This window comes from Caretta caretta, chromosome 2, assembly GCF_965140235.1.
Source record: "Caretta caretta isolate rCarCar2 chromosome 2, rCarCar1.hap1, whole genome shotgun sequence".
Classification (NCBI taxonomy): Eukaryota; Metazoa; Chordata; order Testudines; family Cheloniidae; genus Caretta; species Caretta caretta.
The window spans coordinates 36,860,125-36,883,820 of record NC_134207.1 but is presented as its reverse complement, the minus strand read 5'-3'; the positions used below and the strand labels follow the sequence as shown (position 1 = coordinate 36,883,820).

General features: G+C 42.4%; 2 protein-coding genes across 4 annotated transcripts in view; one reads left to right on the top strand and one right to left on the bottom strand.

Annotated features, from left to right (window-relative positions):
* Positions 1–1,194: 1,194 nt before the first annotated feature.
* SLC25A32 (solute carrier family 25 member 32) lies at positions 1,195–20,373 on the bottom strand. 2 transcript variants are annotated; one of them, XM_048841455.2, is made up of 7 exons: positions 20,076–20,373; positions 15,974–16,124; positions 10,455–10,540; positions 9,043–9,203; positions 2,881–2,994; positions 2,055–2,200; positions 1,195–1,353 (listed from the first exon to the last, which is right to left on the bottom strand). In XM_048841455.2, exons 1-7 carry the CDS (start codon positions 20,251–20,253, stop codon positions 1,218–1,220), a joined length of 972 nt encoding a protein of 323 aa, XP_048697412.1. In that variant the 5' UTR covers positions 20,254–20,373; the 3' UTR covers positions 1,195–1,217. The 2 variants fall into 2 exon arrangements, with proteins under 2 accessions (XP_048697412.1, XP_048697413.1); XM_048841456.2 differs by lacking the exon at positions 20,076–20,373 and adding an exon at positions 19,727–20,059.
* Positions 20,374–20,410: 37 nt separating this feature from the next.
* Positions 20,411–23,696, top strand: part of DCAF13 (DDB1 and CUL4 associated factor 13) — a 43,951-nt gene continuing 40,665 nt past the window's right edge. The window contains exon 1 of one of the 2 annotated variants that reach the window (XM_048841453.2): positions 20,411–20,557. In XM_048841453.2, coding sequence (XP_048697410.1) covers positions 20,488–20,557 — 70 coding nt within the window. In that variant the 5' untranslated portion in view covers positions 20,411–20,487. Of the gene's footprint in view, positions 20,558–20,742; positions 20,849–23,696 lie in introns of those variants that run through there. The other variant, XM_048841454.2, reaches the window with a different exon arrangement.

Sequence of the window (23,696 nt, the reverse complement as noted above, 5' to 3'; positions counted from 1 at the left end):
CTTTCATTGTAGTTAAAGAATTTTCCTGATGCAGAATTAAAAATAACTAAAGTCTGAAAAGCATGTACCCTTGATCCTGACCCCTGGGATGCCACCGCTGTTTCAAATGGTGCTTATGGTGGAAGACTACGCTGTGGTATTAATAACCTGAATAAATAAGACCAACATTTTGAAATATCCATCTTTAAAATAAGACTTTGAAAACTACTGTTATTTACAAAAACTAGTGCAAAAGCATCAAGCTATTTATTAAACATGTCTATGTGTCTGAAACTCAACCTGGAGTTTACATGTAATCTCTGTAACTAAGAGGGACTTTATCTTTCCCTCTAAGAGGAAAAACTGGAGAAGTGGCCAGCGACACATTAACCGCTGATTTAGGTCTGATGCTGCAAACATTTTGCAATATGCCTTGGACATTATGCTAAAACTGGAGGTCTAGCAGATTTTAATATAATGGGCTGGGTGAACAGCCCTCCTCCTTACTGTCTCCAGCCACACTGTACCTTAAAGGTACTCTGAATCATAGAATATCAGGGTTGGAAGGGACCTCAGGAGGTCATCTAGTCCAACCCCCTGCTCAAAGCAGGACCAATCCCCAATTAAATGTTTGTGCTGTCCCCCGCACAGTCTCCTCCAGTGAGTCAGGGTTTGCACTGCACACACACTGCAGTCAGGGCATTTGTCATTCTGAAACCTGACAAATTACACATGGATGGGATTTAGAAAACTCCAGACCACCATGAGGACGAGCATGTACACAGTTCTGTTGGGTCACAGCCAAAGAGAGGCCCTGTGTTTGATACATCTGGAACCTGTCACAACTTTTGATGTCCTTACAAACCCACTCAATTAACCCTGGACATCATCAGCTTCTTGCGCTTGTATAGGAAAAGCTGATTTAGAGAGATCAGTTCACTGAAGGACATGGCTGTTGCAAGACTGGCTTTTTACAGTCACTGTGCTGTTTTAAGGTTGGAATGGGAACAGCTGTTTCAGGCAGAGGCTGCTGATTCACAGAGAAGAGGGAAATAGAGGGGTCAGGAGAGCTCCAATAGAAGAGAAGGCAGTTTGGGTTGTTCTCTCCAAATTCTTGCATTGATTACTGGAGCAGTTCACAATCTCAAGATAGACAGTTGTACAATATTTCTCTCGGATTACAAGTTTCAAAAAATAAAGGACAGTAAACTCCACTGGATGCAAACTTCTAGCTTAATTTAATTATTCTCTTTTCTAAAATTAAGCAAAAAATTCGATACATTTTCATACACTACAAAGGTAATGCAGCAGGCAGGAGTCACTCTGATCACATTGGGGACGATTCCTTTGTAAAATCCATGAACTCCTTCTTTCCTTTGGGGGGTGGGAAAGAACATTTTTAAGCAGATTTGAATGAAAAATCACTGCGACAAACAAACATGGAAGCCCAGGATGTCTCTCCCCGTCCCCAATATTCAGTTTTACACCTGATCTTCATTGTCTTCAAATTCTAGCCCTTGCACCTGTGCAACCCCACTGACTACAAAGAGTTTGTACAGATTTAACTAAGTCCAGGTCTGCACTACAGATCTATAGCAGTATAACTACATCGCTCAGGGGTTCGAAAAAACCACACCCCTGAGCAATGTAGTTACACTGATCTAACCCTCCTTGTAGAAACTGCTATGTCAACGCGAGACCGTCTCCCATTGACATAGGTACCACCTCTCGGGGAGGTGGATTAACTAGGCTGAGGAGAGAAGCTCTCCCAATAGTATGTTAGCGTCTTCACTAAAGTGCTGCAATGGCGCACCAGTGCAGCTGTGCTGATGTAGTGCTGTACGTGAAGACAAGCCCTAAGTAAATAACTCCGTTGAGCAGGTGATGTACTAGGAGGAACAGAATCCAATTCACACTTGGCCCTGCAGAACCAACACAGCTAACAGAAAAAAAACAGTAATAAAAATGTGTCACTGAAGTCAGCAGACACAACACTGACTACAGACCGGGAGCAGATCTGTTGATTAAGGTGAGGTCATTTTCACAGAATTGCATTCTTACTTCTCTATGCCTACCTCCATGTCCTGCGAATAACATCAACCATTCCAGAGTACCGATTGTGTTGATCCTGAAGACGAGCTCGCACTACTTGATATGGGTATGTTGCTGATACAGCAAATATTTTGGATAGTGCTGCCATGGTAATGTATTCTAAAGCAGTCTAAAATTGTAAGAAAGTTACCAATGTTAGTTTAAGTCAAATTACAGACAACTAAAAATGCTGGGAACTATCACACTGCTTTTTAAAGCATGAACGGAGCAGTACTCTAGATTTTTTTTCTATAAGAAGGGTATACAGGTTCCAAGAAGTGCTGATGTTTATTACACATTAATACTAGCATTAGATGTACTTATTTTGGTGTAAAACCTGATTATACTGGATGCTCTCATTTATACCACAAGTTCAATAGCATACTTAAGTAATATCCTAAAAAGTATATTATAAATTACTTTTTTGGTATAGCTACTTTTTTATTTGTTTATATTTGTGGAACTACAAGCATTCTCCCAAAAGTTAATTTAACAAGAAAACAAAAACAAAACAAGATTTCCCAAGTTCTCAGATGAAAAGTAGATTACTCCAACATGTAAAAAAACAGTGCTAACTGTCTTGTGATGAGGTAATTTGTACCGAAAGTGAAAAAACAATGAGTATTTTCCCTATTTTTCCTATGTGATCTGCCAAAAGTTAACATAACATTAATAGCTAACCAATTGGTAGTTTGTGGCAATTGCACAAACAGTACACTCTCATCTGATCTATGTTCTAGATCTACAGTTCTGGTTTCCATATACTCACATACTATAAAAAGATAAACGTTTCGATTTTAGGCAACTTACCAATTTTGTATCCAATAGTCTGTTTCTATGCTTATTGTATCTCAATTTCAGATTTTCATATGCCATGAACTGAAGTGCTCCATGTGAAGTTCCAAACAGACCAGGCACAAATCCCTAAAACATTTTTATTAAAAAAACAAAAAAAAAAAAACAACAGGTTAATCTGCAACCCTTGAAAGCTAGACAACCTGCTTGCATCTGCTTATTCCAACATATGCTCTGCGCTCCCCTCCCAATACACACAACTCATTTATATTGTTGTAAAACCTAAAGACTACAACCAGGTTCGGCCCTGTTGTGCTACATACCATACAAAAACGTCTATCTAAACATCAGCCCCTGCCACACAGAGTTTACAGCTGTAAACCCCCCCCCCCCGCCTCCTTGCCATAAGGGGGTGAAACTTATCTGGGCCAGCCAGGGCTGAAGACTGCATCCCAGAAGCACTGCTGCTCTGTTGTCAGTCAACCCTCTCTTAAGCAGAGAGGAGGCTGGAGGGAGGGAACTAAACCAGCAGCTCCAGATGTCCCGACACAGGGGACTTCTGATTGGTTCTCTACCCCAGGGATCTGGGAGAGAGAAGATGGTTCTGTATTCCTCTGGGTAACAGTGTAGATAGACAAGGTGGATGAGACAATATCTTTTATTGCATCAACTTGTGTTGGAGAGAGAGACAAACTTTCCAGCTAAACAGAGCTCTTCTAAATAAAATAAAATGAAAGCTATTACCTCACCCACCTCGTGTCTCTAATATCCTGGGACCTGCACGACTAAAACACTACAAATAGTTGAGAAAGAGACAAGGAGGAGGTAGCCCCTCCTTTGAGGCGACATCGGAAAGGGTGAGTGAGATGGTGGCGGAGAGCACCAGACAGGAAGGGAGCATCCAGCTCCCCTCACAGATTGACTTTTTTTTTCCCCAATTTTCCCAATCCTTAGTTGGGAAACTCCATTGAACTGGGCTTCCACAGGGTCTGCCATGCCACTCTGAGGGCAGTGACTGCCTGATGAACAGTTCAGCTGGCTGCCACAGCCAACAGCCTGATCACGAACAGTTACTTCACCCAGGAGGAAAAGCAAAAAGCTGGTGTCTAAGATTGTTACCCCAGAAGAGAAGGATTCAGATCATCCCAGCTATTTCCAAGATTCAGATTGCTCTGTGGATCACTGGACCCCCTCAGACAAGACACCAGGCCACAGTGCCTGCAATGTCTACAAGTGCACCACTGATAGGTACCTGGACTTGGGACTGACACGTTAGAGCAGTGGTTCTCAAACCGTTGTACTGGTGAGCCCTTTTATATAGCAAGTCTCTGAGCGAGACCCCTCCCCCAATAAATTAAAAACACTTTTTAACATATTTAACACCATTATAAATGCTGGAGGCAAAGTAGGGTTTGGGGTGGAGGCTGACAGCTCGCGACCCCACCCGCATGTAATAATCTCGTGACCCCCTGAGGGGTCCTGACCCCCAGTTTGAGAACCCCTGTGTTAGAGGGCTGACATAATAACTAGAGTCAGGGAGACTTTGTGGGTGGTTGTTTTAAGTGACCAAAAGAGATATAAAAAGAGGTTTATAGCATCCTCTACAGACGGCTTTGTATATATTTAAAAAAAACTATCCATGTTCATATATATTTATTTAGTATATTTTGTTCTTGACATTTTTTGTGTTTATAATTTCTATTGTTTATATAAAGCTTACTGGAGTTGTTTGGTAATTTGAGAATTGTGTACTTATTTATGAATGGAGTATGGTATCCCGTTAGGGTGGGTTACCCATTATTTCCCAGGAGGCACCGCTGATGGAGTAGCAGTTTGAATAATCCAGATCTCCAGTGCGGGGAGTTGTGAGTTCAACACAGAGACCCACAATGGCAAAATGACCCTGGACCTCAAGAGGTCAAGCACACCCAACCCCTCCTGAGTGTGTACCTTCTGAGGTGCTTGGGGGAATGCAGGACGGGGAGAAGTCATGTCTTTTAGACTATGCTACAAGCGGACAAGACAAATAATTGGCTAGGGGAGACAAGGTAACAAATCCAAAAGAATGAGTTCAGGTTCTTAGCCAGTTATTAGCAGTGATCACTACTTGCCAGTCGCCAGGTTCCGTTGTGAATACATCACAGGATGGCTGGCCTTTTAAGGGAAGCTCGGCCCAGCAATTCTGCAAGTTTTATCAGTAGTGATTTTATATTATTTATTTGTTGCTGATGAAAATGCTGAATAGCATCAGGCCTACTACCAATCCTTGTGGAACCCCACTAGAAACACCCCTACATTCAAAAATTCCTCACTGACGACTACTTTTTGAGATCTATCAGTTATCCACTTCTTAATCCATTTAATGTGAATTCTATAGAGACTATATAATGCTAATTTTTTAATGAGAATGTTGCACTGTACTATGTATATTATATCTACGCAATTACTTTTATCAAACTTTTAATCTAAAAGATGACGAATATCAAGCTTGACAAGACCTATTTTCCCTAAACACATGTTGACTAGCATTAATTATATTTCCATCTTTTACTACTCAACCAGTTGAATTCAATGTCAGCTTTTCCCTTATTCAGCCAACACTTTTAGGACTCTCACATCAGCAGGCCTGGATAACTTGCACTCAGACAAATTTATCACTAGCAGATGTTGTTTAACATCCTTCTCAGTTACTGATGGACTGGAACGTATTATCATTGTCATATGATGAGAGCATCATCCTGATTCTTTCCAAATACAGAACAGAAATATTTATTGAACACTTCTTCCTTTTCTTCATAATCAACAATTATACCATTTCAATGGGTCTATATCATTGCTAGGATTTTGTTCCCAATATAATTAAAAACGTGTACTTATTGTCCTTAGCCCTGCCAGCCATGGATTTTTCCCTTGTATTCTTTGGAATCAATGAATTACAAATTATGAAGTGCAAAAAATTGATAAGGGAAGCTATCTACTCCCTCCTTTTCCATGTGTTACATTTTGCTTTTTTATTTCTAATTGCTGCTGTCACTTCACCCTGAACTCAGATGATCTCGAAGGATGCAGGTTTGGAGGCATCTGAGGAGGAGACTGCAGTAGCCAAGGCATGATACTTAAAAAAAAATCTCTGCTATAGTCCCTTTCAAGATATGTTTACATATCCGCTCAACAAAGGATTTATTGTTAATCAGTAGCTTTAATCTAAGGAAAAACACAAAATGGACTATATAGCTGACATGCTAACTCAAGTGATTTTATTATGAGTTTCACAATATTCGGTGTTTTTCTTAAAACCCCAGCACCTGGGGTCTTGTGATTATATGAGAATCTGTTTATTTTTTAATTTAAGATTTTAGCCCTAATGGTTATGGAGAAAAGCTAAAGAACATGAACCTTGAAGTCACCAAGTCAAATAGAGAACCAAAAAAATTAGTATATTTTAAATCTCATTATTTTTAAGCCAACCTCATGATATTTTTGGGGCCTAAATCATGATTTGGCATGCTCAGGCCTGGGATTACTGTGCCGGCTCTTTTAAGACCTGGTAAGACCAGCTTGCTGTTTACTGGGCCTCAACCCTTTCAAACAAGGGAATTCTGGCAGATGAAGTCTCCAGGAGGCAATGATGGGCAGGGCATATTATGTGACAGCTAGGCTATAAACAGAGAACTGTTCTTGCCTCAGTTTGGCAGAGCCTCTCTCTCTGGTCTCTTCACCAAAGAAACAACCTTGTGGATGGACTAAAGAAACAGGCAGGTGAAGAGAACAGAACTCGAGCATCAAGTATCTGAAGGAAAAGGCCTGAGGCAATATAGTAAGGGTGCAGGCTTGAGACCTGGCACTGGGCACTTGTGCTTATTTTGGGACCACAAGCTGGGTTGAATGAAGCCTCCTTCACCCCGCATCAATAGAATGACTACTGATTTGGCCTGGGGAGGATCAAGAAAAAAAAAAAACTGCTTAATTCAGGAAAGGCAAGTTATTGAGGAACCCTGTATCAACAGGGCAAATGAACTACCAATCCCAGGCAGGCCTGAAAATTGTGGATGCAAGGCCATGTGCACAACAGGCTAAAGAGAAAGCTTTTTCAGGGATTGCAAAAGAAACTGTTCAGTTCAGAGAGGGCAACTCTGGGTAAGTGGGGTGAGAAAGAGATGCATTTTGCTTTTGGGATAATTAGAGTCCAGACGGAGAACTCTTTACTGTGGTTTGGCTGGAGGGCTAGATTCCAAGTCACTCATCCACCAGAGGAAGACTGCAGCCCACAAGCTAAAGAAGAGAAACATAGGCAGTGAAATATGAGAGATAAGAATCAGTTAGACACAACTGTGGAGAATGAGGAAGTGTACCTTATTCATCTGCAAAAATGGTTATCTGAAGAGAATACTGAATACAGCTTTGTGTTCTCAAAAAGAAAAGGAGTACTTGTGGCACCTTAGAGACTAACCAATTTATTTGAGCATAAGCTTTCGTGAGCTACAGCTCACTTCATCGATACATACTGTGGAAAATACAGAAGATGTTTATATACATACAAACCATGAAAAAATGGGTGTTTACCACTACAAAAGGTTTTCTTTCCCCCTACCTCACTCTCCTGCTGGTAAGCTATTAGTTAGTCTCTAAGGTGCCACAAGTACTCCTTTTCTTTTTGAGAATAAAGACTAACACGGCTGTTACTCTGAAGCTTTGTGTTCGTAGGTCACAGACTCTCTAGTTCATACTAAACAAAACTTCACAAAGCTTCAAACATGGCACACAGAGGATGAAGCAGCAGGGAAAGTCATTCCATGCTTTAATTTCTTTAAAAAGAAAAGGCCTTAACTACTCTAGACTAGAATATAACAGGCTGAAACAGGCCTAATCTCAAGCAAAAGTTGCTTGATGTGGATACTTATGTGGGTAACCTTCTTTAGATAACAGCTATTATAGGCTCTTTCAAAGGAAGTACCTAGCTTGGATGCCTACTCTTGCACGTAAGATTAGCATTAGAGAGAAGCATCCAAGGCCAAGACACATACTAAACACATGGAAAATCTGAAAGGCAACCCAATGGAACAGAATTTAAGAAGTCCTAACAGATGCAAGAAATTAGAACTGATCTACATGGAACAGAACAAACATTTATCCAGGCACACCAAAGAATCCCAGCAACTTCAGGTTAAGGAGTAAGTGAAATATTTTGTTTCAGAGTTATCAGAACTTGGCATTCATTGGTACCTGCTACAACAATCTCAGAGACTGGGATCAGGTTTCCCGCAGCAAATAAGGGAGATTAACATTCAGTAACCTACCCATAGTTGCTAAGAGTCAGTAAGCCTGTTCCTCCGCATTAGCTGGATTAGAAGAACCAGAGTTCTTCAGGTCTCCAAGGTATCCATGACTGTCCTAATGTCATGGCCTGAAGGAAGGAACGCAGAACGAAGTTCAAATCAAGCTGGTATTTTGTTTCCCTAAATAAATTCTCACACCAAAAGAATAAAAGCCACATTTGCAGTTGTGTAGCTAGTAGTTGTAGCCTAATTTAAAATCCTACAAAATGTGTGGATCCAGAGCTGAAGATGACACATTACAGGCCTAAATGCCTGGGAATGGGATGTGGGAGGTGACTGCAGTATTGTCCATAGTAATGGAGGGAAGATTAATAATTCTGTTTCAGTCACACTGCATTTAAGATGATGGTTGGACATTCATGAGATGTCAGAAAGACAGGCAGAGAGATGGGATTGGATGACGGGGAACAGTTTGATCAGTAACAGCACCAATCTGCCCTAGAAATTATGCCCTGTTGCCACCACCTCTCTCCTCCAACGACTAGAAGAGAATACTACAGAAGAAAAATTCATGATCATTAAACAAAAGCAGTTCTCGATTCAACTTTTCTATTTTAGTCATATTCCTCTCATCTGAGTTTCAGCCCACAATGCTTTTGTCCACGTACCCCATAGTCTTCCCTCTTCCAGTTTCACTACTGCTTATCCTTCTGCAACCTTTACTTACCATTATAAGCTTTTTTTGCTGCAATCCTCTGGTGTGGTAGAAATAGGCTTATGAGATGATGAAAGGTAGCTTTTATAGTAACATGTAACAACTTTCCAATTCCACAAGAGCCACAGTGCTATTACACCCATGATAAATTCCAGAATTCTTCTCCATTATGTCAAATTATATTACCTTGTATAAACCACGTATACCCTCGAGCTTGTATATCTTTATAAGAGCATCAAACATTCCTTTGTACTGGCGCTTTGATGAATCAATGCCAGCATCATATTGTAACACAAGCCGCGTCTTCGTTACCCATATTGGGTTTGTGATACAGAGGGTCATGACTCCTAAGAACAGATGGAAGTTAGACTAATATTATGAATGCCACTCTGAAAGTTTGTACCCCTTTGTTCAATTCAGTACAAAACACACACACCCCCATCCTACAAGAGCACTAAACAAGAAAAATGTAAGCATCCCACTCTTTTCCTCTTAACTCTGAAAGCCAAATCCTGCCGCAACAGTTCTGCTGAACAGAGGGTGGGAGGGGAAACTGGTACAATTTGGGGAGTCTGTGCAGAAAAGCATGCTGCAGACCACAGGGCTCCCTGTGTATCCTTTACATTGGGGCTAGTGGATATCTCCTCCTTTAGTCCACCAGGGTCCAAATGGTGGAATCTGGACATAAGCAGCTAGTATTATTTTATTTGTGCTTTAATTATCTCAATTTAGCCTTATGGTACACAAAATTTCAAAATTAAACAAGGGGGCACAGAAATAAAGTGTCCATGTAATGAACCACCTCGCTCTGTCAGAATGATTGACCTGATGTAGCTTTACAGATTACTTTAAGTCATAGGACTGTAAAGTAATGACAAACTAAGGATACAATTTAATGTGTAATACTGCAACAAGAACTCTTCCAAAGCTCCAAGATTACCATCTATATCAGAGAAATGTGTACAAGAACACAAGAACATTAGAAATGACTTAGATTAAAAATTGCAGAGATCAGATATTTTTATTTTGTAGGTAAGATATTTTGAGCATTGGATTGGACCTGTAGTGTCGATAAGTTCTGGAATTCAGATCCATTTTATTCGTTAAGAATTAAATGTATCTGAATTCAAGATCTTATTGACACTACAGGTCCAATCCAATGCTTATTAAAGCCAACCAAGTTATTGTACTGCCTTCAATGGGTGCCTGATTGGGTCCTATATCTGCTTTTGTGTGTCATTCTAAGTGCACAAAATTAACACTAATACATTATATTACAAGGATGTGTTTAATAAATTTTGGCCTTTTATTGAACAGCTGCATATAGTTTATGCACTAGAATTTGTATAAAATATTAAGAAAAGAGGGCTAGGCAGCCATAAAACATTTTAGTGGTTGCTATTTATGAATAAAAATGTAGAACACACAGCTGTCCAACCAAACAGTATTAAATTATTTATTACTTTATAAGTGAATGCAGCTGGACTGAAACACTTGCACTTGCCATCTGGAAGAAAAAGCAACATTGACAGACAAAGGCAAAAACAGCATATGGACAGGCTGAAGGTAAACATTAATCTCGCTTGCATTTTCCTCACCGGCCTCAGCAGCTGACACTAGGTGTTCGGTTGCACCAAGACCCTCCAGCTTTCTTTCCTCCTTGTAGGCTTTGATGGCATTATAGCTGGAAGAGGTAAAACATATTTAGATAGAAGAAATACAGATCATTTAGGAAAAGGTTTTTAAAGATTACTTTATGCACCATTGCCCATTAGAGAGCAGACAGAGTCAGAGATTAACCTGTCTCAGTCAGATGCAATACAAATTGCTGAATTGTAGCTTTAGGCTATTTAAATATCTTTTACAACAGTACTCTTTAAAGTGACAGAATATTCCTAGATGACAACAATGGGACTGCACCCTGTAATTTTTATCTTAAGCGAAGAATTAGTTTGTATGAGATGTTTATAAGACAAAAGACTGCCTCTTCATAAAACCTAGGTGGTAGGTATTCATTTTCTAGCACTACATTACATCAATCTTTATCTGCTGGATTGACCTCATGCCCTCTGGTCTGCATTCTGGATTTTGAGTGAACTTTCACTGGGAGGTGAACAGGTGGAAGTCAGAAGAGAATAAGCTCTAGATCAGGGGTCTCAAACTCAAATGACCACGAGGGCCACATGAGGACTAGAGCATTGGCCTGAGGGCCTCATCACTGACACCCCCACACTGTCCCGGCCCCACCCCCATTCCAACCCCTTCCATGAGGCCCTGCTCCCATTCCAACCCCTTCCCTGAAGTCCCCAACCCAACTCTGCTCCCTCCCTGCCCCCAGGAGGTGCAGGAGGGGTGCAGGGTGCGGCAGGGACTCAGGGCAGGGAGTTGGGGTGCAGGAGGGGTGTAGGCTCCGGCCAGGCGCCACTTACCTAGAGTGGCTCCAGGGTGGCACCAGTCAGGGCAGACTCCCTGCCTGCCTGCCCTGGCCCCGCTCAGCAGCCAGAACCACGCCCCTGTGGCCCCTGGAGGAGGGGTGGAGCACGTGGCTCCATGCGCTGCTTTTGCTGCTCCTCCAGGTACCTTCTCCGAAGCTCCCATTGGCTGCGGTTCCCCGTTCCTGGCCAATGGGAGCTGCAGGGGGCAGTGCCTGGAAGCAACGCACGGAGCCCTCTGTGCCACCCCAACCCCCGCAGGGACGTGATGCCAGGAGCAGCGCGGCACTCGCGGCACCGGGGGGGCAATCTTGGCCTGCAGGCTGTAGTTTGCCCACCCCTGGCCCGGAGGTAGGCGACGCGGGTGGGGCGCACAGGGAGCTTGGCTAATAGTCATTGATGGACCTATTCTCCATGAACCAATCCAGTTCTTTTTCGAACTGTTATACTTTTGGCCATCACAACATCCCATGGCAATAAGTTCCACAGGTTAATTGCATGTTGTGTGAAAAGTACTTCCTCGTTTGTATTAAACTTATCAATTTCATAGGGTGACCCCTAGTTTTTGGAAAGGGTTTCACTTTTCTATTCACTTTCTTCACACCATTCATGATTTTATAGACCCCTCTCATCTCTCTCCTTAGAAATCTCCTTTCCAAGCTGAACACCCCCTATCTGTTTAGTCTCTCCTAATATGGAAGCCATTCCATACCCTTGATTATCTTTGTTGCTCTTCTCTGAACCTTTTCCAGTTCCACTATATCCTTTTTGAGAGGGGACAAACAGAACTGGACACAGTATCCCAGGTGTGGGCACATCATGGATTTATAAAGTGGTATTGTATCTTCTGCCTTATTTTCTATCCCCTTCCTAATAGTTCCTAACATACTGAGAGACTTTTAGATTGCTGCTGGGCATGAAGTGGAAGTTTTCAAAGAACTATCCACAGTTACTCCAAGATCTCACTTAATTTGCCATTTTCTTACCCAGTTTTGTAAGATTCCTCTGTAACTCCTCAAAGTCTGCTTTGGACTGAACTATCTTGAATAATTTTCTATCAGCAGCAAATTTTGCTGCTTCACGGTTCACTCCCTTTTCCAGATCATTAATTAATGTGTTGAACAGCACAGGTACCAGTACAGATCCTGGGGAATCTGCTGTTCACCATTTTCCACTGAAGACAGACAAGCTACAAGTAAAGTTATTTAATATTTCTGCAGCATCATAATAATAAAACCTAGCTCTTATACAGTACTTTCCATCAGCTCTCAAAGCCTTTTACAAGGGAGGTCAATATCATTATCCTCCCCATTTTACAGACGAGGAAACTGAGGCACATAGAGGTAATAATTTGCCCAAGGTCACCCAGCAGGCCAGTGGCAGAGCCATGAATAGAATCCAGGTCTCCTGAATCCCAGACAGAGTGAATAAAAATCAATAATAAAAAAAAAAGAAAAAGAAAAATCTGATTTAGATTAAAAATTTGATTTTTAAAAAATTAAACTTGAAATTATAACCACAAAAAGGAAATAAAACATACTTTTTAATGTAAGTAGTACATGTTAAAGGAGTTCCGGAGACCTGTCGATTTCTCAAAGAGACAATATTAAAGGCACAACAAACTATCCTGATGCCAAGGAAAGCTAAACAGAATATTAGGAGGCCAATATGGCTCCATCTGGAGCTCTTTAATGACCTGAAAATCAAAAGGGAATCGACAAAGAGTAGAAATATGAAAAAATTGCAAAGGATGAGTACAAAAGAATAGTGCAAGCATGCAAGGACAAAATCAGAAAGGCTAAGCCACAATATGAATTACACCTAGCAAGGGATGTAAAAGGCAATAAGAAGAGGTTCCATAAATACAGTAGGAGCAAGAAAAAGAAGAAGGCAAGCATAGGTCCACAACTTACCAGTGAAGGAGAGCTAATAATGGATGACACTGAGAAGGCTGAACTCTTTAATGCTTATTTTGCTCCTGTCTTCACTAAAAAGGTTAATTGTGACCAGACACTTAACATAACATTTACAACAGGGGAAGGCACACAAGCCAGAACAGGAAAAGAACAAGTTAAATTTGTTCAGGTTAGCAGGGCCTTATGAAATTCACCCTAGAGTATTTAAGGAACTAGCTGAAGCAATCTCAGAACCGTTAGTGAATATCTTCAAGGACTTATTTGAGACAGGTGAGATCACAATGGACTAGAAAAGAGCAAACCTAATACCTATCTTTAAAAAGGAAACAAAGAGGACCCAATGAATTATAGACCAGTCACCCTAACTTTGATACCTAGAAAGACACTGGAATAAAATTATTAAACTATCAATTTGTAAGCACCTAGAGGATAATAGGGTAATACGCTATAGCCAACGTAGATTTGTCAGGAACAAATCATGCCAAACCAACCTAATTTCCTTCTTTGACAGTTATTGGCCTAGTGGTTGGGAACAGCTATAGATGTGCTACACCCTCATTTTAATAAGGCTTCTCCCACGTGACATTCTTATAAGCAAACTAGGGAAATACAGTCTAGATGAAATAAATATAAGGTGAGTGCACAACTGGTTGAAAGACTGTACTCAAAAAGTAGTTATCAATGGCTCACTGTCAAACCAGGAGAATGTACCTAGTGGGGCCCTGCAGTTCTGTCCTGGGTACAGAACTCCTCAACATTTTCATTGATGATGACTTGGATAATGGAACAGAGAGAATGCTTATAAAATCCAAGCTGAGAAGGGTAGCAAGAACTATGGAGGACAGGATTAAAATTCAAAATGACCTTGACAAATTGGAGAATTTTCATGACATCAACAAGATGAAAGTCAGTAAAGGCAAGTGCAAAGTACTACACTTTGGAAGGAAAAATCAAATGGAAATAACTGGCTAGGCAGCAGTACTGCTGAAAAGACACTCTGGGGCATAGTGGATCACAAATTGAATATGAGCCAGCAATGTGATGCAGTTGTGAAAAAGGCTAATATTATTCTGGGGTGTATTAATAGGAATGTGGTATGTATGACATAGGAGGTAATTGTTCTGCTCTACTTAGCACTGGGGACCTCAGCTGGAGTATTGTGTCCAGTTGTGTTCACCAGGCATTAAGAAAACATGAACAAATTGGACAGTGGAGAGCAACAAAATAATGAAAGGTTTAGAAAACCTGACCTACGAGGAAGGTTTTAAAAAACTGAATATGTTTAGTCCTGACACAGCAGGGGGAGAGGGGAGGGCACTTGAATCAGTAACAGTCTTCAAATAATGTTAAGTGCCATTATAAAGAGGACAGTGATCAATTGTTCTCCATATCCACTGAGAGTAGGACAAGTACTAATTAGCTTAAGCTATAGCAAGGAAGATTTAGGTTAGATATTAAGAATTAAGAAAAACTTTCTAACTATAAGGAAATTAAATATTAGAATAGGTTACAAGGGAATTTATGGAATTCTTGCAATGGAAAGATTTTAAGAACAGGTTAGACCAACAACTATTAGGGATGGTCTAAGTATACTTGCTCCTACCTCACTGTGAAGGGATGGACTACCTCACCTTGAGGACCCTAATAGACCTACACTGCTATGTTTTCTATGTTTGCTGACAAAGTTTTAAAGAAAGCTGAACCACTGACCTGGTCAAAGTCACTGGCTAAGCACCTGAAACCAGAATTTGCTGAAGTGATAAACCAGCTATTGACAGCAGTACCCTCTTCTGCAGGTGCAGAGACTTTTTTTTTTAATTTTAGTCTATTCAAATAGTTCAATCAAAGTAAAGAATCTGATTGGAAGTTGGAAAAACAACAGGAAAACTTGTTTTCCCTCTTCCAATCCATGAATAAAAATGGGGTGTGAGGATGAGATCTACTACTTCTAAAATCTTGAAGCACATGGTGACCAGAAATAATTGTGTCAATTCGCTGTAGTATTTCCTTAATAAAGCAATAAGTTTTAATACAAAGCATGTTTTGATGATCTTTTTCTTATGTATCCAGTACATTTAAGGTAGTTTTATTTAACTAATAAAAACTATTTTAAAATGCTGTTTTTGTGTACTTGAGTTTCAATTTCTATTCAAATACTTAGAAAAGATGCAAATAAAAATTAATAATCTAATAAATAAAATGCATCGTTCACAATTTTCTAATAAAAATGTAAGAAACCCAAGACTCAATGTGTTTTACACTAAATAATTGCTAAGTAAGTGTATAGACATAGTGCATTCTCCTGATTAGCAAAAACATACCATATTTCATGTCAAGACTTTATCTAGTTGTAAATCAACATTTTGAATGGTTATACCAACCAGTGAGAATGAATCTTTCTTTAGGAAAATAACTAAAGTACAAACACAAGACAACATTAAAAGTGATTAAGTTAAAATAAATCATGAGTACAGTTGGTTAAAGGATGATTAAAACTGATTTAAATCAATCCACCCTGGTTCCAATCCAGTACTCTATTCATTAGGCCACACTACCCTCCAAGGCATGCACTATACTTTACAACAGTTACAGATCCCTGTCCTAAACTGCTTACAGTCTAAATAAGACTTAAAATATCAAGTGATGACAAAGGGAAACATTTATATTTATGCACCCTCACCATCTCCCCAAAATCAAAGTGCAAGGATTCACTTTGCATATTCAAGGATCACTTTGCATAGAATATTAATATTCTACAGATCCACTTACAAGAAAAAGTAGAGTCCCCAGGAGGCACCTGCACCCCACATGTTTGGAGTTACCCCTTTGTACAGGCCACGTAGTCCTTCACTCTTCCAGACAGTGATCAAACAGTGTAGAATCCCATTGTATTTTGGTCTCAATTCCAACCCGTCACTCACTATTTAAAAAAGAGATTACACTGAAAAAACCCCCAACATTCCATAAAGAGTAAAAGTGTGCGGTATAAACACTACAAAGCAAATACCTTTTTCTCTAGGCTGAGCAGGGAAATGTGCAGTGTTAAAGAAAGCCGTAGTGAACCCGCTGGCATAACTATTTACACTAGAACCTCAGAGTTACAAACAGTTCATGAATGGAGGTTTTCTTTGTAACTGTGAACAAAATGTTACGGTTGTTCTTTCAAAAGTTTACAAGTGAACATTGACTTAATACAGCTTTGCAACTTAGTATGCAGAAGAAAAATGCTGTTTTTAACCACCTTAATTTAAATGAAACAAGCACAGAAACATTTTCCTTACCTTGTCAAATCTATTTTTTTTTAATCTTTCCCTTTATATTTTTAGCAGTTTACATTTAACACACTACTGCACTGTATTTGTTCCCCCCTACCCCCCGCTGCTGCCTGATTGCATACATCTGGTTCCAAATGAGGTGTGTGGTTGATTGGTCAGTTCGTAACTCTGGTGTTTGTAACTCTGAGGTTCTACTGTAGCTGTATTCCGAAGGTGAATGTGAGTTAAGGTTTGGGGAACTGTACAATGGATTGATGCAATTGTTCTGCAGACTTCCTACGGTCAACAGGATGGAAGCACCTCTCACTGAGAAGGTAACTCTGCTGCAGTGTACCTTAGATGAGTAGTGTCCTTGACTTAAAGCATTTTGTCAGTTTTACAGAGGACAGAGTTTGTCTTATTAATGCCATAAGAGTTTTATGCTACATCTAACTTATAATCTTTGACATTTCTGTGGTCCTCGACAAATACTACTTTTCTCCCCCAAACGATTTTCGTCCCTTGGAATTTTTATTATGACTTTAGCAAGAAATTCCCATTTAAAATGTATCATCTTCAACAGGTCATGATCCGGTCAATTCAAAATCAGTTTTCACCAGAACAATCAAAGGCTATTTCCATGCTAAATTCTAACTTTTTCTCTGCCGCTCCTCACTACTTGGGCTGCATTGCATTTTTTTTTTTAAATTAGAACAAAGTGTATCTTTGGCCCTTTTCTATTCAACAGCTGAACTGTTTTTGCCCAAACTTTCAAAGACATTCACCTTAAGAAAAGATGGAAGTTATGGAAAGTTTTAGCCTGATAGATTTCAGATGGAACAGAAATGTTTGTGTAGCCTTGACTATAGCCACTATAGCAGTTGCTTCTGCTCTTACTATAATATAAGACTGTAAAATTAATGGCTACAGTATTTGCGATACAAGGAATTTACCTCGAAAGCAGGAACCAGAGGTGGGGTTCAGAGTGACCTAAACTGCAAACTAAAGCAAACTTTCCCAACTCTGTTAAGCCTGTGTCACAACGAGGAAGTCAGCTCAAAATTTTGCCACCAGAGTGGCTTCCTGGCCTGCTTATGCAGAGAAACTATGCCCCCATCAGAAATGGTAGTTTGGTAACTAAAACACAGACAGCATTTTCTGTTTATTACATCCATTCTCTGACCCGCCTCATGTACATAATATGTTCTGACAAAGACCAAGTTTGAAAAAAGAAATGGATCAGCAGGACCTCAAAACAACAGGGAAGTCAGAGCCTGGAACATACATTAGGGTGGTCAGTGAAGTTGTTGTTTACCAATATAATCTTAATCTCAGGTTATCAATTGCATTTCACTTTAACGGTTTCTTAACCACCCTAATTAAATCTAGTGAGATCTTGCAGGTGTGGGAGCTCCTACCCTAAACTTGTTTTTAAACTTTCTCTTTAATTAATAGTTTAGGTTTTTTTTAATCACGATCCTCATTTCTCAGTCCCCAATTCCACTTCCTGGTTGAAGGCAGAGGCTGGAGACTCTTCTGGGTTCATCCCTGGCTCAGGTAAATGAAAAATGAAATCCCATCTATGCTGTTTGGTGAGAATCCATCTTGGTGGGGTGGACACATATTTGGCATCAGAGTTCCAACCAATAATTCAGGGGGACAGCTCAAAACGCACTGATTGACGGTGATGTTGTGGGCTAAAACCTACCACCTGAGGCCACAAGCAGCAGGAATCACATGGAGCAGAGAAGAGGTTTTATCCTTGGTGAGGTCTTGGCGCAGAAAAAAACCTGAGGCATCAGCATGCGCACCCCCAAAATTATTTCTGGGAATCAGAAAAGAGCATGTAAAGGGCCCATTCTGGTGAGGGAAGGAGTCCAAGTCTCAGTGGTTTGGAATACAGACTTTTGTCTAGTCATACCATAAAGCTCTTGAGAAACAGCCAGCATCCAAGGCGTGGGAAATCACATATACAATCTAAAATGGAACTGTCAAAGCCCAAGAACAAAGTTGGAATGCAAAACTTAGAGGGGTCTGTGACAGTTAGGAATAAGAGCTGGGCTGAGGTATAGAGAAGTTTAGCTCGCTATCACTGCCAAAATAAGGCAAAAATGTGGTATTAGATGTCAGGAAAAGTAAGATTTAGAGGAAGGGACACTGTCCTGTTAAAAAAATATCTTGGGTTACCAGACCTTTAAGACTACTGAAACTAGTTTATTTTTCACCACCTATTCTATCTGCTGCTAATATATCAATAAGATTTTCATAATAAACAGAAATCTAGTCAATTTTTCTTCTACTCAGTTAGTTGTATTTTCCAGGTGTCCATATGCTTGACACAATGCTCCATCTGTAACTGTAAGAAAAAGTGTTTAAATCCTCACCAAAAAAGTACAATTCTACTTGAATCTTTAAATGTTACAGAAAACATATTTTGTAAATTCAAAAATTCACAACATTTAATTTTGGAGGCTAAATTATCCAAAAATCCATTTGAAATAAATATAAAGAAATTAGGCAGTTGTTTAACCTATATATAAACAGATGTGATAAAATAGAGGCTTCAAAAGAACAACTCATCAGCCACATCAACAGTAGCTCATCGGAAAGAAGAGGACACCCTTCCCTGCAGAGAAACTGCAATTCCAACTTCATTCTCTGCTGACCAGCATCACAGCCTACAATAATGGGGCTAAATTTAGTTGGGGATTGGTCCTACTTTGAGCAGGGGGTTGGACTAGATGACCTCCTGAGGTCCCTTTCAACCCTGATATTCTAGGATTCTATGATTAAATTAAATACTCTTTTGTCTCTACTATTTAATTTATTGGATCTAAAGTCAGTAAAACTCCCCAGTTATGTACCATGGGAGAAATTAATCTAACACATAAGGAATTTAATATTGCATGTCATATATGAACAAGATAACCGAATACTTGTTATAATAGTGTATTAAGGTTAAGTGTATTCTGACAGGTGCTTAGATCCAGTCAATGTACCAAAATTGCGATGGTTCTTAAACTTTTATACTGCTGACCCCTTTCACATAGCAAGTGTCTGAGTGAAACTCCCCCTTATAAATTAAAAACACCTTTCAATACATTTAACACCATTATAAATGCTAGAGGCAAAGAAGGGTTTGCGGTGGGGGCTGACAGCTCGCGATCCCCCATGTCATAACCTCGTGACCCCCTGAGGGGTCCCGACCCCCAGAAAACACCTGAGTTAAAGTTTAGTGTTACTCAGTATTGTGCTGGATCGTGCTTACAGTACATTCGCAATCCCAGGCTTTGCTGTAATCGCAGCCCCCCGGTCCCCTCGACCTTTGCTCCCACTAGAAGTCTCGAGTCGTGGCTGGTTTCGGAGAGCCGTAGGCGCCGGGGAAGGAGAGCGGGCACCGCACGCACCACGCCCCTGCGCAGCTCGCTCTAACCTTCCGGCAGCATGGCAAATCCATGCTCTGAAGCGAAGGTGGGAAGAGGCAGACTGGAAGCCAGGCTGTGCTACGCATTGTGCCTCAGTTTCCCCAGTGGGAGTGGCTCCAGCAGGCGTAGTGGCCCGTCCAGGGAGGGTGCCCCCTCTGCAGGGGAACGGGGGGAGCAGGGGGCCCGCCTCACCTGCGAAGCGGATCTTCACCAGGTCCAGCGGATGCAGCACCAGGGTGGAGAGGACCCCGCCGCTCAGACCCGCCACAAGGCTCTCGTACCGCACGTGTCTGAACAGGGGCCGCAAGGGCGGGGCCGGCGGAGACTCCACCGCGCGCACCGGCCCCCGCGTGCCCTGAGCCGCACTCATCAGCCCTCGGCCACCGCACCACCAGCCCCGTGGCAGAGACAGAGGATAGGGGAGGGCTAGCCCCTGGCGCCGACCAAGCTCCCTCGCTGGTGGGTGGAGCCGGGCAACACGTTGGGATTGGGGAGGGTGTCACGTGAGCCCGACGTCAGCTCTTCCGGTCGTTACTGTGAGCTCTGACTTGACCCGGAAGTGTTCCGGTCTGTGCAGCCGCGAGGAGCGGAGCGTGGCGGCGGGATGAGGGTGAAGGTGCTGAGCCGGAACCCGGATGATTACATCCGCGAGACCAAGCAGGATCTCCAGCGCGGTGAGCGCGCGGGCAGGCGGAGGCGGTTGGTTGGTTGGTTGGGGAGGAATCTTCGGTGCGCGCGACGGACAGGTGCTTGGGGGCGAACCTAGCGTAATGGCTGTGCGGGTGTCCTGAGCGCCGTTCCCCGGGGCCCGCCTTGTGCTGGGGCCACCCGCCAGAGAAGAGGGAGCATAGGCCTGGCAGGCTGGGCTAGGAGAGGGTCCGGCCTGCCAGCCCCTTGGACAGGTGTGTACAGCGCCTAGCACACCAGCGTCTTGGTCCCCTACATGGCGCCATCCCAGGCTGCAAGTAGGTAACGATAACGCTGTCGTGGGGTACAGGCTTTACAGATTAGTAAAAGACGCTCAGGGAGATTAAAGCTAACACCTACAGAAGTGTCTGCTGATTTTGGATATCTCAGTAACTCGATGCCCGAGGCACCTATGTCTTTCGCCAGAACACATTTCGTTCCCTTTTTGCAGTCTGAGCCACTATCCACCGTTCAGTTTACTCCCAGCAAGAACTCATTCACCACTGAAACTGTTCTGAATAAGTCAGGGGTCCTATGGAAAAAATGGTTGTGATCATGGTATCAAAGATGGTATCATAATGCTAGTGAATAAGGTATCAGAATTAAGGATATGTGTGCTAGCTTAATTTTGACATTGTTGAACAATTGACTGCTTCATTTTGCAGCCTCAGTGTTCTTTCAGTGTAGGGATGTATTTTTCTTTGAAACTTCCCAGGCTGAGTTTTCATCTTGTGCGTTTATTTTTTTAGACACTGGAATAATGTTCTGCATTACACAATAAGAAAAGGACTGCCTCTTTCTATATAAGGACATGCCCCAATAATGTATTGGGAGTTGGGAATGCAGGGTTCTGTTTCTGACTCTGGATATGGATCATGATCTAGGTGAGGTAGTCAATAGGCGGACTGCAGGTCAAATCTGGACCCCCAGATGCTTTGAATGGAGCCTCAAATCTTTTCATTTACCTATTATTATTTATTATTTTCTCTGGAGTCCGGACCTTGACTATACCTTGACCAAGAAATTTGGACCTTGACAAAAAAATAATTGACTACCCTGAGGTTAGACTCAGTGGTTCTCAAACTTTTGTACTGGTGAGCCCTTTCACATTGGAAGCCTCTGAGTGTGACTCCACCCTTAAATATATAAAAAAGTGTTTTTAATTTATAACACCATTATAAATGCTGGAGGCAAATCAGGGTTTGGGGTGGAGGCTGGCAGCTCATGACCCCCCATGTAATAACCTTGCAACCCCCTGAGCTGCAACTGACCTCCAGTTTGAGAACCCCTGAGTTAGAGAAAGGGTCTGGGACTTATGACTCTAGCCTGCTACTTATTTTTCAGTGATGTTTTGCCCTTATTAGCGCTTGTTCATCTCTGGATCCAATGGCATCTTGTAAAGATGGGTGTGTCAGAATAGTACCACATTACGGACAGTCTCGTCCTGATCAGATTTGGCACATTCTTTTTGAGAGATGCTGTAATCGTGCTCTAACGTAGGGGTTCTAAACCTTTTTGTTTCTGAGGCCCCGCCAACATGCTGTAAAAACTCCATCACCCACCTGTGCCGCCACAAGTAGTTTTCTACATATGATACTTTCGGGAGAATTTTGCGTCACTGCAATGCGCAGAATTTGTCCCCAACAGATTTCTTTGCTTCCCCCCAGAAGAATGATTTTCTGATGGGGAAGCAAAGGGAAGCTATAAAAGAAGTCATGTGACCCTCCCCAGCAGTATATTTCGGGTGCCTGGGGTAGCTGGCAGAGAGGTAAATTACTGTGGGGCAGGGGGTGGGACTGGGGAAGACCTGGCTGGTGGCTCCTGCCCAGCACCAGGCTCAGTTGCTAGTCCCGGCTGGGCTGAGGAGGATGGGACTTCCTTTTCCCCTGCACTGCATCCGGGGCTGTGTCAGACCGACCCCTACTGGATTTCTCCCTTGGCTGTAGGAAGCTCTGCAAACTCCACCTTCTGCGCTTCCTGCACCTATTTCTCCTCAGCTGCAGGGGGAGGGATCTCTGTACAGGGAGCTGCTCCCCATTTGCCCAATCCCTATGCAACCAGACACTCCCGCCGAGCCTAACCCCCCCACCCCCACCCCACCCCCACACACAACCAGAACCCCCCTGATGAGCCTCACTTCCCCTGGACCACCTCGGCAAGCCACCTGTACCTGGATCCCCACCCTACCGAACCCTGACCAGCTGCACCTGGACCCCCCTGCGGAGTCCCATTAGTGTTGCCTGCAGAACCCCTCAACAAGTCCCTGTGCATCCAGATCTCCCCTCCCCCCCCATGCACCTGGCTCCCTCACTGAACTGCCCCCACACAGAACCCTCTCAACCCACACCTAGATTGCCCCCACACTAAGCCCCTTCACACTTGGATCCTGCCTTGCTGAGCCAGCTTGCCGGCACCTGGCACAGAGGGGCAGAACCCTGAGGTGTTTCTGGGGCAGGCCAGGTTCTTATGCTGTGTCAGGGTTGGGTGTAGCCTCACTGCTGAGTCAGATTTCAGAGTAGCAGCTGTGGTAGTCTGTATCCGCAAAAAGAAAAGGAGTACTTGTGGCACCTTAGAGACTAACAAATACTCCTTTTCTTACTGCTGAGTCAGTGTCCCGGGGGAGCTGCACAGTGATTTCCCACCTCTGTGCAGCCAGTGGTCTGTGCTCCCCAATTCCATGCTGGAGCCTCTACGTTTATTTGACAAAATTTGCAGAATTTTAAAATATTTTGTGCAGAATTTTTAATTTTTTGGCACAGAATGCCCTCAGGAGTAATATAAAGCCAGGGCTCACATTAATGGGTAGCAAGAAGGGCAATTGCCCAGGATCCCATGCCACAGGGTGCCCCTTGAAGCTAAGTTGCTCAGGCTTCTGCCTCAGCCCCAGGTGGCAGGGCTTAGGGCTTCAGTCCTACATGGCAGGGCTTTCTGCCCTGGGCCCCAGCGAGTCTAACACTGGTCCTGCTTGGCAGACCCCCTGAACCTGCTCGTGGACCCCCAGAGGGCCCCAGACCAGTGGTTTTCAACCAGTGGTCTAGTGGATGAGATTTGGGTCTTCCACTTTCTAGTCTATTTGTATGCTTTTCCGAGCTTTGTCAGATATGAATGTATGTAAACTCTTTGGCC